The sequence below is a fragment of the Gekko japonicus genome, unplaced genomic scaffold (genome assembly GCF_001447785.1).
Source record: "Gekko japonicus isolate JY-2015 unplaced genomic scaffold, Gekko_japonicus_V1.1 scaffold2881, whole genome shotgun sequence".
In the NCBI taxonomy this organism is placed as follows: Eukaryota; Metazoa; Chordata; class Lepidosauria; order Squamata; family Gekkonidae; genus Gekko; species Gekko japonicus.
In genome coordinates, this window is record NW_015160313.1 from 125,388 (window position 1) to 139,235 (window position 13,848).

At 46.5% G+C, this 13,848-nt stretch overlaps 1 protein-coding gene across 1 annotated transcript in view; it reads right to left on the minus strand.

Moving 5' to 3' along the window:
* Nucleotides 1-11,473, minus strand: part of LRIT1 (leucine-rich repeat, immunoglobulin-like and transmembrane domains 1) — a 29,739-nt gene extending 18,266 nt beyond the window's left edge. The window contains exons 1-2 of the mRNA XM_015416776.1: nt 11,352-11,473; nt 4,465-4,931 (exon numbers count right to left, since the gene is read on the minus strand). Coding sequence (XP_015272262.1) covers nt 4,465-4,931; nt 11,352-11,473 — 589 coding nt within the window. The remainder of the gene's footprint in view (nt 1-4,464; nt 4,932-11,351) is intronic.
* Between the last annotated feature and the right edge of the window lie 2,375 nt (nt 11,474-13,848).

A 13,848-nucleotide genomic window follows, 5' to 3' on the forward strand; every position in this document is an offset into this window, starting at 1 on the left:
GCCAGTCGAGTCCGACTCTAGGGTTGCGGTGCTCATCTCCGTTTCAAAGCCGAAGAGCCAGCACTGTCCGAAGACATTCCCGTGGTCATGTGGCCGGCATGACTAAACACCAAGGCACACGGAACGCTGTTCCCTTCCCACTGAAGTGGTACCTATTTATCTACTTGCAATTTCTTGCTTTCGAACTGCTAGGTTGGCAGGAGCTGGAACTAGAGACGGGAGCTCACTCCATCATGCGGCACCCAGGTCTCGAACTGCTGAACTACTGACCTTCCACAGCCTGCAGTTCAGCATCTTAACCACTTGAGCCACTGCAGCTGTGTTGATGGTACAGTCCACCAAAATTATGTTTGTGGAATACCTGGTGAACTAGCTTTGTCTTGCACATCCTGCGGAACTCAGGGCCTGCGTCTCCACAGACGAAGCATCCCAGCAGGCTGGGGCCATGATGGAAAAGTTCCTCAACCTGGTCGCCCTCAAATAGGCAAACTGAGGGCCAGGCACCGCCAAAAGCCCACGTGTGGCAGAACAAAGATACCACAGGGGGTCATACTTACATATTGATTACACATTAGACGTGTTTTTGTCTATTTTGCAGAGTCTTCTCTATCCAGCTCTTCATTTATGAAATGATTCACAAAGTGAATATGAGTTTTAAAAAATGGGGAACTTTCTGCAAGATTCAGCCATGGGTTTGGTCTTCCTAGGCCCCGGTCACACAGGCCGGATATTGCGGGGGGAGGCGTGGCTGTTTGCCCCGGAGTGAACTACCGCACGGCAGCCAGATCAAACGTCCCACCCGACTTCCCACCGACGTCCCGTGGTTCGGGGGAGGTGCCGATCATACCTCACTCCTGCGGCGCGGCAAAGAAGCGGCGCCGCGGGGGTTGTGTTGTATTTTTAACCCAAGTGTTCGCATGCGCCGTTGGGTGCTTGTGCGCACCCGTGGAGACTTCACAAAAAAAAAAACACTTTTCGGACAGGACATGGGCGGGCACCGGATGCCACGAGCTAACACCGGAAACGTGATCTGACGCCCGCCCTTGCCCCGCAGTTTCCAGAAACTAGTACCTCGGAGGTACTAGTTTTTTACGGCGCATCTTCGGACTGAAGCCTTGGGTGAGCCACGGGAGCTCTACACTTCCCAGATGTGGCGGTGAGATCATGCCCGGAAAATCCGCCTATCTTCTGTCTCTCTAGCAATGCTCCGTGTGACCGGGGCCCAAGTCATGTGAAGGGAAAATTGGACAATACCCCTACCCCTTCCAAGTGCTGAGTCTCTTTAGACTTCTGCTGTTGCCAGGAGGGAGGAAAGATGGCTAGAATTGCCTATCTTTGCCCTTCATCTAACATGCAGAATTTATGGGCCCAGCTCAAGAGACTGGCAAGTTCCATTGGTCACACTTGCACTTATCCGCTCCCCTTTCCTTAAGCACACTGCTTAGGCATGAGCAGGGGAAAGGCGAATCTGAAACAGTAGGGATAAGATGACACCAAACTGGTTCAAACTGCAAACACTTTGGAGGATAGGCCAAACATCCCAAGTGGCAGCGGTCAACTGCAAACCGGGACCAACAGCACCATTACAACATTCAACTTTGATAGAGGTAAGGTTGATGGCTAAATTCAATAGACTGACTTTACTGCAGAAACACGTGGGAGTGACGTAATTGTCAAAGAACATGAGCCGGCAACGCAATCTTGCGACAGAAGAAGCAGGTGGCCTTGTAAAATGTGTTCAGAGCAGCACCACCTCAAAGACCCAGATGAATCATCTGCCTGGGTCTGTTGTAGAACCTCCTTCTTGGAGCTACTTTAGATCAGCGGTCCCCAGTGTGGTATCCATGGGGGCCCATGATGCCCACTATATGTTCCCTAGTACCCACTTCCTTCTTCTCGAAAGCCAAGAGCTAATCCTGTCTTTCCTACTTCAAAATACCCCAGAAGGCATCACCTTTGGGCCAGTTTGGTGTAGTGGTTAAGAGCGCAGACTCTGATCTGGGAGAACTGGGTTTGATTCCCCACTCCTCCACTTACAGCTGCTGGTGTGACCTTGGGTTAGTCACAAGTTCTTTCAGAGCTGCTCTCTCAAGGGCAGTTCTCAAGATACCTCACAGGGTGTCTGTTGTAGGGAGGAGGAGGGAAGGGGATTGTAAGCCACTCTGAGACTCTTTCAGGTAGTGAAGAGCGGGGTATAAGTCCAATCTCTTCTCTTCTTCTTCCAGAAGCATTCATTCAGAAACAGCAGCTTCCCCATGAGAGGACACTTGCTCTCATGGCAGCCATGTTGTGGCAGTAGCCCCTACCTGTTCTCAAAGTTCCAGATGTTCCCAAAAATTCAGAATGCTTTGGGATACCTGGTTGCTGGAACAGGGACTTATTTGAGGGAAGCTCATTAGACAAAGTAAAGAAAAGATTGGATTTATACCCCTCCGGTCACTACCCAAAGGAGTCTCAGAGCGGCTCACAATCTCCTTTCCCTTCCCCTCCCCACAACAGACACCCTGTGTGGTAGGTGTGGCTGAGAGAGCTCTTTCAAGAACGGCTCATGAGAGAATAGCTCTGAAAGAACTTGTGACTGACCCCAGGTCACACCAGCAGCTGCATGTGGAGGAGTGAGGAATCAAGCTCGGTTCTCCCAGATTAGAGTCTGCGCATATAACTATGGTTGATTGAAATATATGCAGATTTATGATATTTTTAAAGCAGATAAGAAAAATTATGGTTTTAGAGCGGACAGAAATGAAGTAGAAACTGTTTGGGAAAGTGGAGGAAGGAAAATGATTTCTAATATGTATAAAATATTGTTGAAATGGTATACTGAAGACGAAACTGTAAAAGGCAAATGATAAAATGGGCAATTAACATGAATAAGGAAGTGACAATAGAATCATGGGAATATTTGTGGAAAAATTCTATAAAAATATCGACCTGTACCAATGTAAGAGAAAATTTTTATAAAATGATGTATAGATGGTACATGACGCCTAAGAAAATAGCAAATATGAATCAGAATATGTCTAGTAAATGCTGGAAATGTAAAAAACACAAGGGCTCATTTTACCATATGTGGTGGACATGTGAAAAAGCTGTGGACTTCTGGACGAAAGTCCACTGCGAAATGCAAAAGATACTGAAATGTTCTTTCAAGAAGGCACCTGAAATTCTGCTCTTAGGACTTAAAATGGAAGAAGTAAACGTAATGAAAAAGACTATGTTCTGGTATTTGATAACAACTGCAAGAATGGTTTATGCGCAATGCTGGAAACAAGAAAAAATACCAGAAATAGAAGACTAGATACAAAAAGTTCTGTTCATGGCAGAAATGGATAAAATAACTAGAAAGTTGAATAGCAAAGAAGACCAAGAATTTTTTGAGGAATGGAGTGACTTTAAAATGTACTTAGAAAAAAACTGGGATGTGAAACAAAATTTACTGTGTTTAGAGCAATATTAAGTTAATTGATGTTATCTTGAGAATTACTGATTTTATGGGACAAAAGGGAGACGCATTGCGGGAAGCCATTTGGGGGAGGGAGGGTAAATGGGATAATTGGTTGACCAAAAATTATGTTAAATTGTTTGAAAATATCCAAGAAAATAAAAGTTTTTAACCAAAAAAAAAAAGAGAGAGTCTGCGCTCCTAACCCCTACACCAAACTGTCTGTTAGAATAATAAGCAACCGTACAATTGTAGCTCTGTGCACATTGTATGGCAAACCGACATGTTATCTCCAGGGCTCCTTTTGTAGAAAAAGTCCAGCAGGAACTCATTAGCATAATAGACCCAACAGCAGAAACTCATAAGCATATTAGGCCACACCCCTGACAACACAGCTCATTAGCATATTGGGCCACACCCCCATGTTACCAGAAGTGTGGTCATCCAGCCACACCCACCTTTTGCATCTTATTCTGTTTACCCTGTTTGTTGTCAAAACCCAGGGCCTTTTCTTGTAGCAGGAACTCCTTTGCAAGTTAGGCCACACACCCCTAACATAGCCAATCCTAATGAGTTTCTGCTGTTGGGTGTGGCCTATTATGCTAATGAGTTCCTGCTGGGCGTAGCCAACTCAGGAGCTAGCCAGAACTCCGTTCCTGTGCGTTCCTGCCCAAAAATAGCCCTGGTTATCTCCCACCACTGCCACCACTTTTGAGGACACCCTACACCCCCGCTATTATTCCTGTTGCTCATTTTTCACTTGAGTCCTGGATCACTCAGTCCCTTCCAATGCAGAGACTGCGAACAAATGCCTGAGGAGGCACAGACAGAACAGCAACTCATACAGGGAAACAACAGCTGGTCTATCCTGGAGGTGGGATGCCTCAGGCAGTTAAACGCTCCAACGGTCAACCTTCTTGAGCATAAAAGTGGCCAGCGTTAGCTCAGAAAGGGTTGGCAGATGACAACGAGATTCACGCGCAGAGTTCCATTTCCCCTATTCTCCTAATTAAATTCCTTACCTAAGATGATCTTGGAATTGTCGTTGGGGAAGTAAGGGAGCGCCTGGAGGTTGGACCAGACCGCAATAAGCGCGTGAGGAAGCGTCGCCAGCTTATTGCTCGAAAGATCGAGGAACGTGAGGTTCTTGACGTACTGGGCGGCTTCGGCTGGTATGGAGACCAGTTCGTTGTTGTGGAGATCCAGTAGCCGCAGCTGGGGCATGCTCAGAAGGGCTTCCCAAGGGAATGAGGCCAGGTCATTCCCTTCCAGTCTCAGCTCATGTAGCCTCCGGAGTCCTCGGAAGTTCGTCACGCTGAGACTCGCCAGAGAGTTATAGGGCATCCAGAGGAACTCCAAGCTGCGGAGCGAGTGGAAAGACTCCCCCGGCACCCTTCGAATGGCCGTCTTCTGGATGCAGAGCTTAAATGTGTCCAAGGGGAAGTTGACAGGCGTGAGGGTCATCTCTGGGTCATTGCACAGGACAGCTCTGGGAAGGGGGGACAAGCATAGCCCTGAAACAACTCTGCAAAACCTGTAAACTTTGTAATGTTCTTTTTTCTTTTCTTAATTTTTTTCCTTTCCTTGTCTCTGGTTGGTGTCCCCCCCCCTTTCTCCCCTTATGACCAATGCTCCCTCTAAGCTGTGTTGTGAGCAAAAAGTCTACTTTGTGAGCTACCGGCAGTAAAGCTGTGAACGAGCCATTTGGCTCCTGCATAAATTAGTTTGCTCTGGAGCCACACTTCCTGAGCTAAGACAAAAACGTGTGAGCCGGAGGCTAAAAAAACTGTAAGCTAGCTCACACTCACTCAGCTTAGAGGGAACACTGCTTATGACCACTTCCCCCCGCTCTAAATGAATGTTCTTTTTTAAAAAAGAAGGCCCAAACCCACAGAAACGGAAAACAAGAAAAACTGAGGTATATGCATACACAGGTGAGAAATGATCAATCCTAATTGCGACCCATACCTGATCAGCTGAATGAACAGTTTGATGAATTACTAAACTAATTCTGCTCCATCTCACAGTTAAAGAGGATTTGCTCTTTGTTGAATGTACCCTCCTCCAATGAATGCACTGACTCCATTTGGGTGGCCAACTCCAGTCTCAGAAATTTCTGGAGATTTGGGGGGTGGACCCAGGGGAGGGCAGGGTTTGGGGAGGGGAGGGACCTCAGTAGTGTATAATGCCATAGAGCCCACCCTCCGAAACAGCCATTTTCTCCAGGGCAACTGGTGTCTGTCGTTCAGAGATCAGCTGTAATTCCAGAAGAAGAGAAGAGATTGGATTTATACCCCGCCCTTCACTTGGAGTCTCAGAGCGGCTTACAAACTCATCTCCCTTCCCCTCCCCACAACAGACACCCTGTGAGGTAGGTGGGGCTGAGCAGGGCTCTTTTTGTAGCAGGTACTCATTTGCATATTAAGCGACACCCTCCTAATGTAGCCAATCCTCCAAGAGCTTACAGTAGCTCCTGTAAGAAGAGCTCTGTCTCTTGGAGGATTGGCTACATTAGGGGTGTGTGGCCTAATATCCAAAGGAGTTCCTGCTACAAAAAGAGCCCTGGAAGAGAGCTCTGACAGAAACTGCTCTTTTTCAAGAACAGCACTTATCAGAACTATGGCTTGCCCAAGGTCATCCCGCAGGTGCAAGTGGAGGAGTGGGGAATCAAACCCGGCTCTCCCAGATTAGAGTCCGCGCACTTAACCACTACACCAAACTGGCTCACGACCCCGCCCGCAGGCTGACAACCCTACCCATCTTATGCAGGGTAACCGGAATGTGAACACACTGCTTCCCCCACCCCCCCAACATTTCAGATCACAGTCAGGAATGCATGCCCTTGGGTGCCATGCATACGTTCCAGGAAGCATATGTAAGTAGGGGGAGGAGACGGTATTCTGATTCATGCTACCCTCTGTCAGGTCGCCCTGTCATGAGTCTGGAATGTGGAGGGGTGCCTTCCTCCTCGTTCTCAACTCTTCCCTGTCCAGCTACCGTGGGCTATCTCTGGCTTGACCTTGTAGTCTCCAGCTGCTTTTACTCTGCTGGGAAAGTAACGGCTTTTCACTGTGCCTGCTTGCTTGCTTTTGCCCCCACGCGCGAACTATAATCATTGGCTCCAGCTCAATGGGGGGGGGGGATGTTTGATATCACTATAAGTCAGAGGCCCTTAATATTGACGGCCATTCCTGACACAAGCTATACACGTGTTCTTTAGTATTGGAATCACTAATAAAGCAGTTATCTTCTTCTGAAGCCCTGTTTGGTGTGACCTGCCTAAAGCCAGGAAACATCTTCCTATTGTGTCTGGATCAGTGTTCCCTCTAAGCTCAGTTAGTGTGAGCTAGCTCACAGTTTTTTAATCTCCAGCTCACACATTTTTGTCTCCGCTCAGGAAGGATGGTTGCAGAGCAAACTAATGTATGCAGCAGCCAAATCGCTCGCTCACAGCTTTAATGCCAGTAGCCGACAAAGTAGAATTTTTGCTCACAAGACTGCACAGCTTAGAGGGAGCATTGGTCAGGATCCCACTATAGCTCATCTTGCAGTTTCCAATAGACACGGGGGGGGGGATTTAAAAAGAGCAGGAAGTAGCTGTCTGATAATCCCTTCCCTAACGAGAATCTAAATTGAATTTTTTTTCTATAACTTAATTTTTTTACAACATTTTTCCAATATCCACACAATAAACAATTGAATTTTTAATTGTCTCAGAACAACTTGGGGCCAAGAAGCAGGCCAAGCAGGAAAAGAAAACATTTCTTTGCTTCCTTCCTGCTGCCAGGTGAATACATGTTTAAACACCAAAGCTTTCTCCGTCTACTAAACGGCATGAGTCGCTGCCGTCTGTTTGACTTCTCACCATTTTAATCTTGCGGTTTCTATTGGATATTGCATAATGTTTTCATGGATGCATCGAATAAGATTTTAGCAGAAAAGCAGTCTCCGAGTTTATCGGACCTCTCTGGATGATTACATAACTGCTCTGAAATCTTTTGACCCTTCCTTGCTAAGGGAGCCAGTGATAAAAAGCCAGTCCCCAACATTCTATATCATTCTAGTGTGACAAAGATCCAGAGACCAGGAAGGGGCTATACAGAGAACTGGTTGAAGGAAAAATAGGAAGGGGGGGGAGCTTTGGCATTCTTCCAAAAACCATCCCTGTGTGCTGTGTCGACTTTTAGGTGACCATTTTCATCCATGGGATCAAAGAAAGTGCTCCTTTGGGGATACTGTGACAATGAAGACATATGTTTCTTCTCTGGGACAGTAATCACATACAGTGTTCCCCCTAAGCAGAGTTAGTGTGAGCTAGCTCATGGTTTTTTAGCCTCCGGCTCACAAATTTTTGCCTTAGCTCAGTAAGGCTGGCTGCAGAGCAAACTAACGTATGCAGTAGCCAAATTGCTCGCTCACCACTTTAATGCAAGTAGCTCATAAAGTAGAATCTTTGCTCACAAGCAGTGTTCCCTCTAAGCTGAGTTCGTGTGAGCTACAGTTTTTTAGCCTCTGGCTCACACATTTTTGTCTCAGCTCAGGAAGGAGGGCTCCGAGTAACCTAACTGATGCAGCAGCCAAACCACTCGCTCACAACTTTGATGCCAGTTGCTCACAAAGTAGAATTGTTGCTCACAAGACTCCACAGCTTAGAGGGAACATTGCAAGACTCCGCAGCTTAGAGGGAGCATACCATTTTATATATGAATTGGTGGAGCTGGAAGGAGATGTTCTGACTTATGGGCAGGGGGTTTGTGCTTTTTACACTGGAAAACCTGAAAACTTTCTGCTGAATTTTGGCTCGGATAACCAAAACGAAATGGGTTGTATAGCATCATAGAAGGAGGTGCTGACTAAGCTACCACCAATGAGAGTCAGCTTTGAGGTTGGGGTGAAGTCTAGATGCAGACGATTAGGAACAAGCATGGAGACAGAAATACTGGACATGAGTCCCTGGCTTGTGGACATTCCTTGGTTTTGTTCCGTTGTTGATACCATGGAGAGCGCAGCTACATTGGGAAGGGCAAGGACAGAGAATCCAAAGTAGACCCCCCCAAATCTGGGGCAGCCCACAAAGCCCACCATGACCCACATCACTAATCTGGAGCTGGGAACAGCACCAGACAAAGTGTGGGGTTAGCCCTCCACTCAGTAGAAAAAGGGTGGCTTGATATGGGTGGGGGAGGACCAACCATGATTAGCGGTGCATGCTATCAACTCAGCAGTGCAAGGGCATGATTGATGCTACGTCTATGTTCTTCCCTCCTCCGCTGTGCACCAACCTTCTCTTTAGAGCAGATACCAAATGTAATATAGGTGGAATCCTTGTGTTTTATGTTGGTGGATATCATCTCAATAAATACCGTTTGGGGGGAAAAAATAAAGTCTCTGATGGGACCATTTGCACTATTTCCAGGGGTCATTTCGTAGAAAAAGAGGTGCAGGAGCTCATTAGCACAACTCATTTGCATAACTCATTTGCATGTGCCACACCCCCTGACATCACCGGAAGTGTGTCAGAAGGCAACACCCACCGCTCAGGCTCCACTGGACTGTTTTGGATTGCTAGCTATTGGGGGGGAGGGAACGTGCAGATCTGCCCTCGCCCCGACTGAGGTGCATGTACCTGAAGGTGGGATGAGGCTGCTTCTTGCTCCTTGTGGCCCGACTGAGGTGCCACACAAAAAAAGAGGTGCAGGAGCTCATTACCACAACTCATTTGCATAACTCATTTGCATGTGCCACACCCCCTGACATCACCGGAAGTGTGTCAGAAGGCAACACTGGACTGTTTTGGATTGCTAGCTATTGTGGGGGGGGGGAACATGCAGATCTGTCCTCGCAGAGGAGGGAGAGCTTGTACCTGAATAAAACTTGGTCTTAAAGGTGCCACTGGACTGTTTTGGACCGGGGGGCTCTGCAACTTACCTGGCTGCTTCTTGCTCTGATGGCTGCTGGGAGCAGTGGGTGGGACTTGTTGCATGTACCCACCCCCTGGGCTCCTTACTGCCAGAGCTCCGCTCCTGCGCGCTCCCACAGGAAATGACCCCTGAATTTCTAAGCATGTCGACTTCCATACACTGAGAAGGATAGTTTCAGTGAGTTGGTCTACATTCCTAATCAGTGCTCCCTCTAAGCTGTGGAGTCTTGTGAGCAAAAAGTCTACTCTGTGAGCCACTGGCATTAAAGTTGTGAGTGAGCGATTTGGCTACTGCATAAATTGCTTTGCTCTGAAGCCATCCCTTCCTGAGTTAAGACAAAAATGTGCAAGCTGGAGGCTAAAAGACTGTGAGCTAGCTCACACTGACTCATCTTAGAGGGAACACTGGTCCTAATCTGCAGTAGAAGACCTCAATTTGAGGCCAGTAGCACCTTAGAAACCGATAAGATTTTCAGGATATAAGCTTTCAAGAGTCAAAGCTCCCTGAGAAGGCTGTAACCCAGCTTAGAATCTGCTATATATTTTGTGATACACTAGTCACCCCAAAGTCTCAGCTCATTCCACAAGGAAACATGGGATCTGCTAGGGAACTAGACCATAAACCCTACAAACAATAACGGCATCACAGTTACATAACTCACATGCTTCTCTGCGAGAAAAAGCAGCGACCCAGTAAGCAAAGGTCACTTTCCAATGCTCCCCATGACCATTTCTCACTTCTCTTACTTGAAAGGTTCTGTTGGAAATGTGCCGTGCGTACACTAGACTCTCGAGCCATGCTGCTCTTGTGTGTGGGTGTCATGGCTACAACTCCAGTGTAAGCCAAATGTAAGCCAGGAATACAGTAGGTAGCCTCAGGTAAACCATGATTTCCTCACCTCAGAAACCCATCTTCCGTCTGGAGACAGGAATAATTCTGACTCGCCTTACAGGATTACAGAGAAGAATATGTGCAAAATGTTTTTTTTTATCCATACTCAGGAGGCATGCTGTAAATGCCAAGCCCTGCGTTTCTATCTTTATTTTCACCCTTATCAGTTTCTACGTGCAGTGCGTAAGGCGGTATGAGGTTAAAACGTGACGTTACGAATGCCGCCAAACCCAGAGCCAATATTCTCAGTCCCTCTACCCTACAAATCGATCTCTAGGGATGTGTTTGGTTTCCTAGACTATATTCTTTTCTATCTTTGTTTGGAGCTCTTCTAAGCAACGTTTCGAGCCAACACCTTTCATGATGAGCTCACCGTGTTTCCTTCCAAAAACAGGGAGAATCTGTTGCCATTTTTCTAATTTTGCTCTGCTCTGATACAGACGTTCATAGAATCTTCATGCTACAGCTGGTTTTGAATAATCATGGACATGGAAGGTTGGTAAATAAGTGGCATGCATATGTTTAAGCCTTTTTAAAATAAATAGAGGCTCTATATGTTGTCAAAGGCTCTGACAAACAAAGTTCATTAGCTGTTGTAGATTTTCCGGGTTGTATGGCTGTGGTCGTATCCTACACTGCCAAGACCACGGCCATACAACCCGGAAAATCTACAACAGCTAACAAATAGGGGGCCCATTATACTTGTTATACATCCAGTGTGGCTAAGCAACTCCTGTAAAGACACCGTTTCCCCCTTTGCATCGATATTCCAAGAGCTTTGTGTTTGTCCTCTCTTCTGCCTCCCCAGCATTGGACGAATGTTAATTATATTGCTTCCACTCTGGTATGGAAGATCATCAAATGCCATCTCTGAAATCAGATTACAGTGTGCTCTGCAGCTAATCCCGCTGTGCGTAAAGCCACAGAACAGAGCGATTGGGAGAACCATCTTTGCATCAAACAGCCGCACAGCGTAACCTGCATCTGTTTATGGTTCCGACTCAGGCCGTGGACAAGCCGGGTTCGACGAGAACCCCCTCTCCTGCCCTTACACTTCCCGAACATTCAATCATTAAAACAAACGTGCGCGCACGTACCTGGCTTTCGTTCCTTCGTCGATGCTGTGGAAAGTGCAACTGCACTGGGAAGGACAGGAACCGAGAGCCGGCGGCAGCCCCCCAAATGTGAGGCAGCACACGAAGCCCAGTGTGACCCACATCACTACCTGGACATGGGAACGGGGGGGGCCGGGCTACTGGACAAGGTGGAAGAGGGTTTCCTCTATGGCCGCGTCCATGGGGCCGGTCACATCTTGTTAACGCGTTGCTGTTTTCCGTCGCGCAGTGATCTCCCAGCCCTCCCTGAAGCCATCAGATAAAACGGATCGGCTGGGGATTAACCGGGAGGTTATTTTCATGCGGGTGCTTATTGCTTCCTGGAATCACACACAGAGAGGGTTTCGTTCTTCCTCCTGCCAGACATTTCAGTTCCTATAGAAAGCCAGCTTCTATTTTGTGAAACAAAAGCTCTCTTTTGGAATATCTATACCTAGCAAAATTTTAACAAGTCTTCTTTTTTTTTAAGTATCTGGCCTTCTGGAGTGACCTTCCTCAATGTCAAATGACTCTCACTAATGCCAAGGGTCTCAAACTGTGGGTAAGGACCCCAAAGTGGGTTGCCACAGGTGGGTCACAAGCAATGCTCCCTCTAAGCTGTGGAGTCTTGTGAGCAAAAATTCTATTTTGTGAGCTACTGGCTTTAAAGTTGTGAGCAAGCGATTTAGCTACTGCATTAAATTAGTTTGCTCTGGAGCCATCCTTCCTGAGTGAAGACAAAAATGTGTGAGCTGGAGGCTTAAAAACTGTGAGCTAGCTCACACTAACTCAGCTTAGAGGGAACACTGGTCACACTGACAAGGCCTGGGGGGGAAGAACAGGGTCTGCTGGGAGAGGAAACAAATTTGGGTTTGACTTGGCATCATATGTGAAGTTATGTGGGAAAACACCGTGTTAAAACAAAACACACAATTCTGATATACTACTATGTCTTCATATATTCGTTTAAATCATATATTTAAATATACAATGAAGCTCCTAGTGTATCTTATTAATCATGGTACATTGATAACAAAAACCTAAAGAACAATTTATATCTTGTAGAAAAGTCCACAGCTGCAGAGACAAATATACAGACAGGATTAAATGCTGTAGACTGTCTTCCTTTCTGATGAGAGATTATGAGAGATGCAGCAGTCATCAGTGCCAATGTTGTAGGCTGTTTTGCTTTCCGAAAAGAGATACAGCAAGTATCAAAGCAACATGCCTCCCAGGCAAAAGCTGCGTGTTTCAAGAAATTTTTCAGGCAAGTTATTTTTCCTGGAACCAAAGCTCACAATGCTACAATGCACAAGTCAAACAACTCTGTAGAAGGTTTATCTGGTTCTCCATGTTTGCTCAACCTTGCTATGTTTCCCGTGTATTTCTCATATGTGAAGTGCCTATGAAATACAGCCCATTGCTTCATAACGCTGTATCATTATGTTGTTGTTGTTGTTCAGTCGCACAGTCGAGTCCGACTCTTCGCGACCCCATGGACCAGATCACGCCAGGCCTTCTGGTCTTCTGCCGTCCTCTGAAGTTTGCTCAACTTCATGTTCGTTGCATCTATGACACTGTCTAACCATCTCATCCTTTGCCGTCCCCGTTTTCTTTGACCTTCAATCTTTCCCAGCATCAGGGTCTTCTCCAGTGAGTGCTCCCTTCTCATTTGGTGGCCAAAGTATTTGAGCTTCAGTTTCATTATCTGGCCTTCCAGGGAACAGTCAGGGTTGATTTCTTTTAGGTGTATCATTATAATGACCACAAATTAAAAACAAAATCTGAACTGTTAAGGTTTATCTGATGTGATATCCTTGCATTTTATGTTGGGGAGAGGGAAAACAGTGTGGAGTGACTTTTCAAGTGCATTGTGAAAAGCAGGTTTAAAAGTGGGTCCCACTTCGAACATCTAGAAATGCCTGAACCGGAGCCATTCTACAGATAGGGAGTATGCTAAAATACTTGAAAGGATGGATGATAATTACAGTTTCATAGTATTGTAGGGTTTTGTCTTCTTCTTTTTTTAATCTTGGGGGAAATGAGTAATAGAGCAACGAAGAGCTCTGGAATTGGGCTGAATGCAAAAAGGTGGACAAACATTTATCACAAACCTGGAAATCCTGAATTCAAACCTTGCTTGGATCCTGTCAGCATTTCCACGGGCACGATAAAGGAGCAATGTCACTGATCCCCCTTGGAAACTCTTACTGGGGTGGGGGTGCTTGGGGCTGTGGTGGTTGGCAGGAATCAGCAAATATTCCCCCCTTCCTTTTCATCCATGGAAATCCAGTTAAAATCCAACCCCAGGATATCAGGATGTGATGATGTCACTTCCAGGTCACATGGTCAGTGATGTAGAGACGTTGTTGTATGTTGGCTGGGCCTCCCTGCTGCTCCTGGTAAGTCTTCCCCCTTCATCCTCCACCAGTTAGCAGGAGGGACCTCACAACCCTAGGAGGGACTGTATCAGATAAGGTAATGATTGTTTACTGCTTTG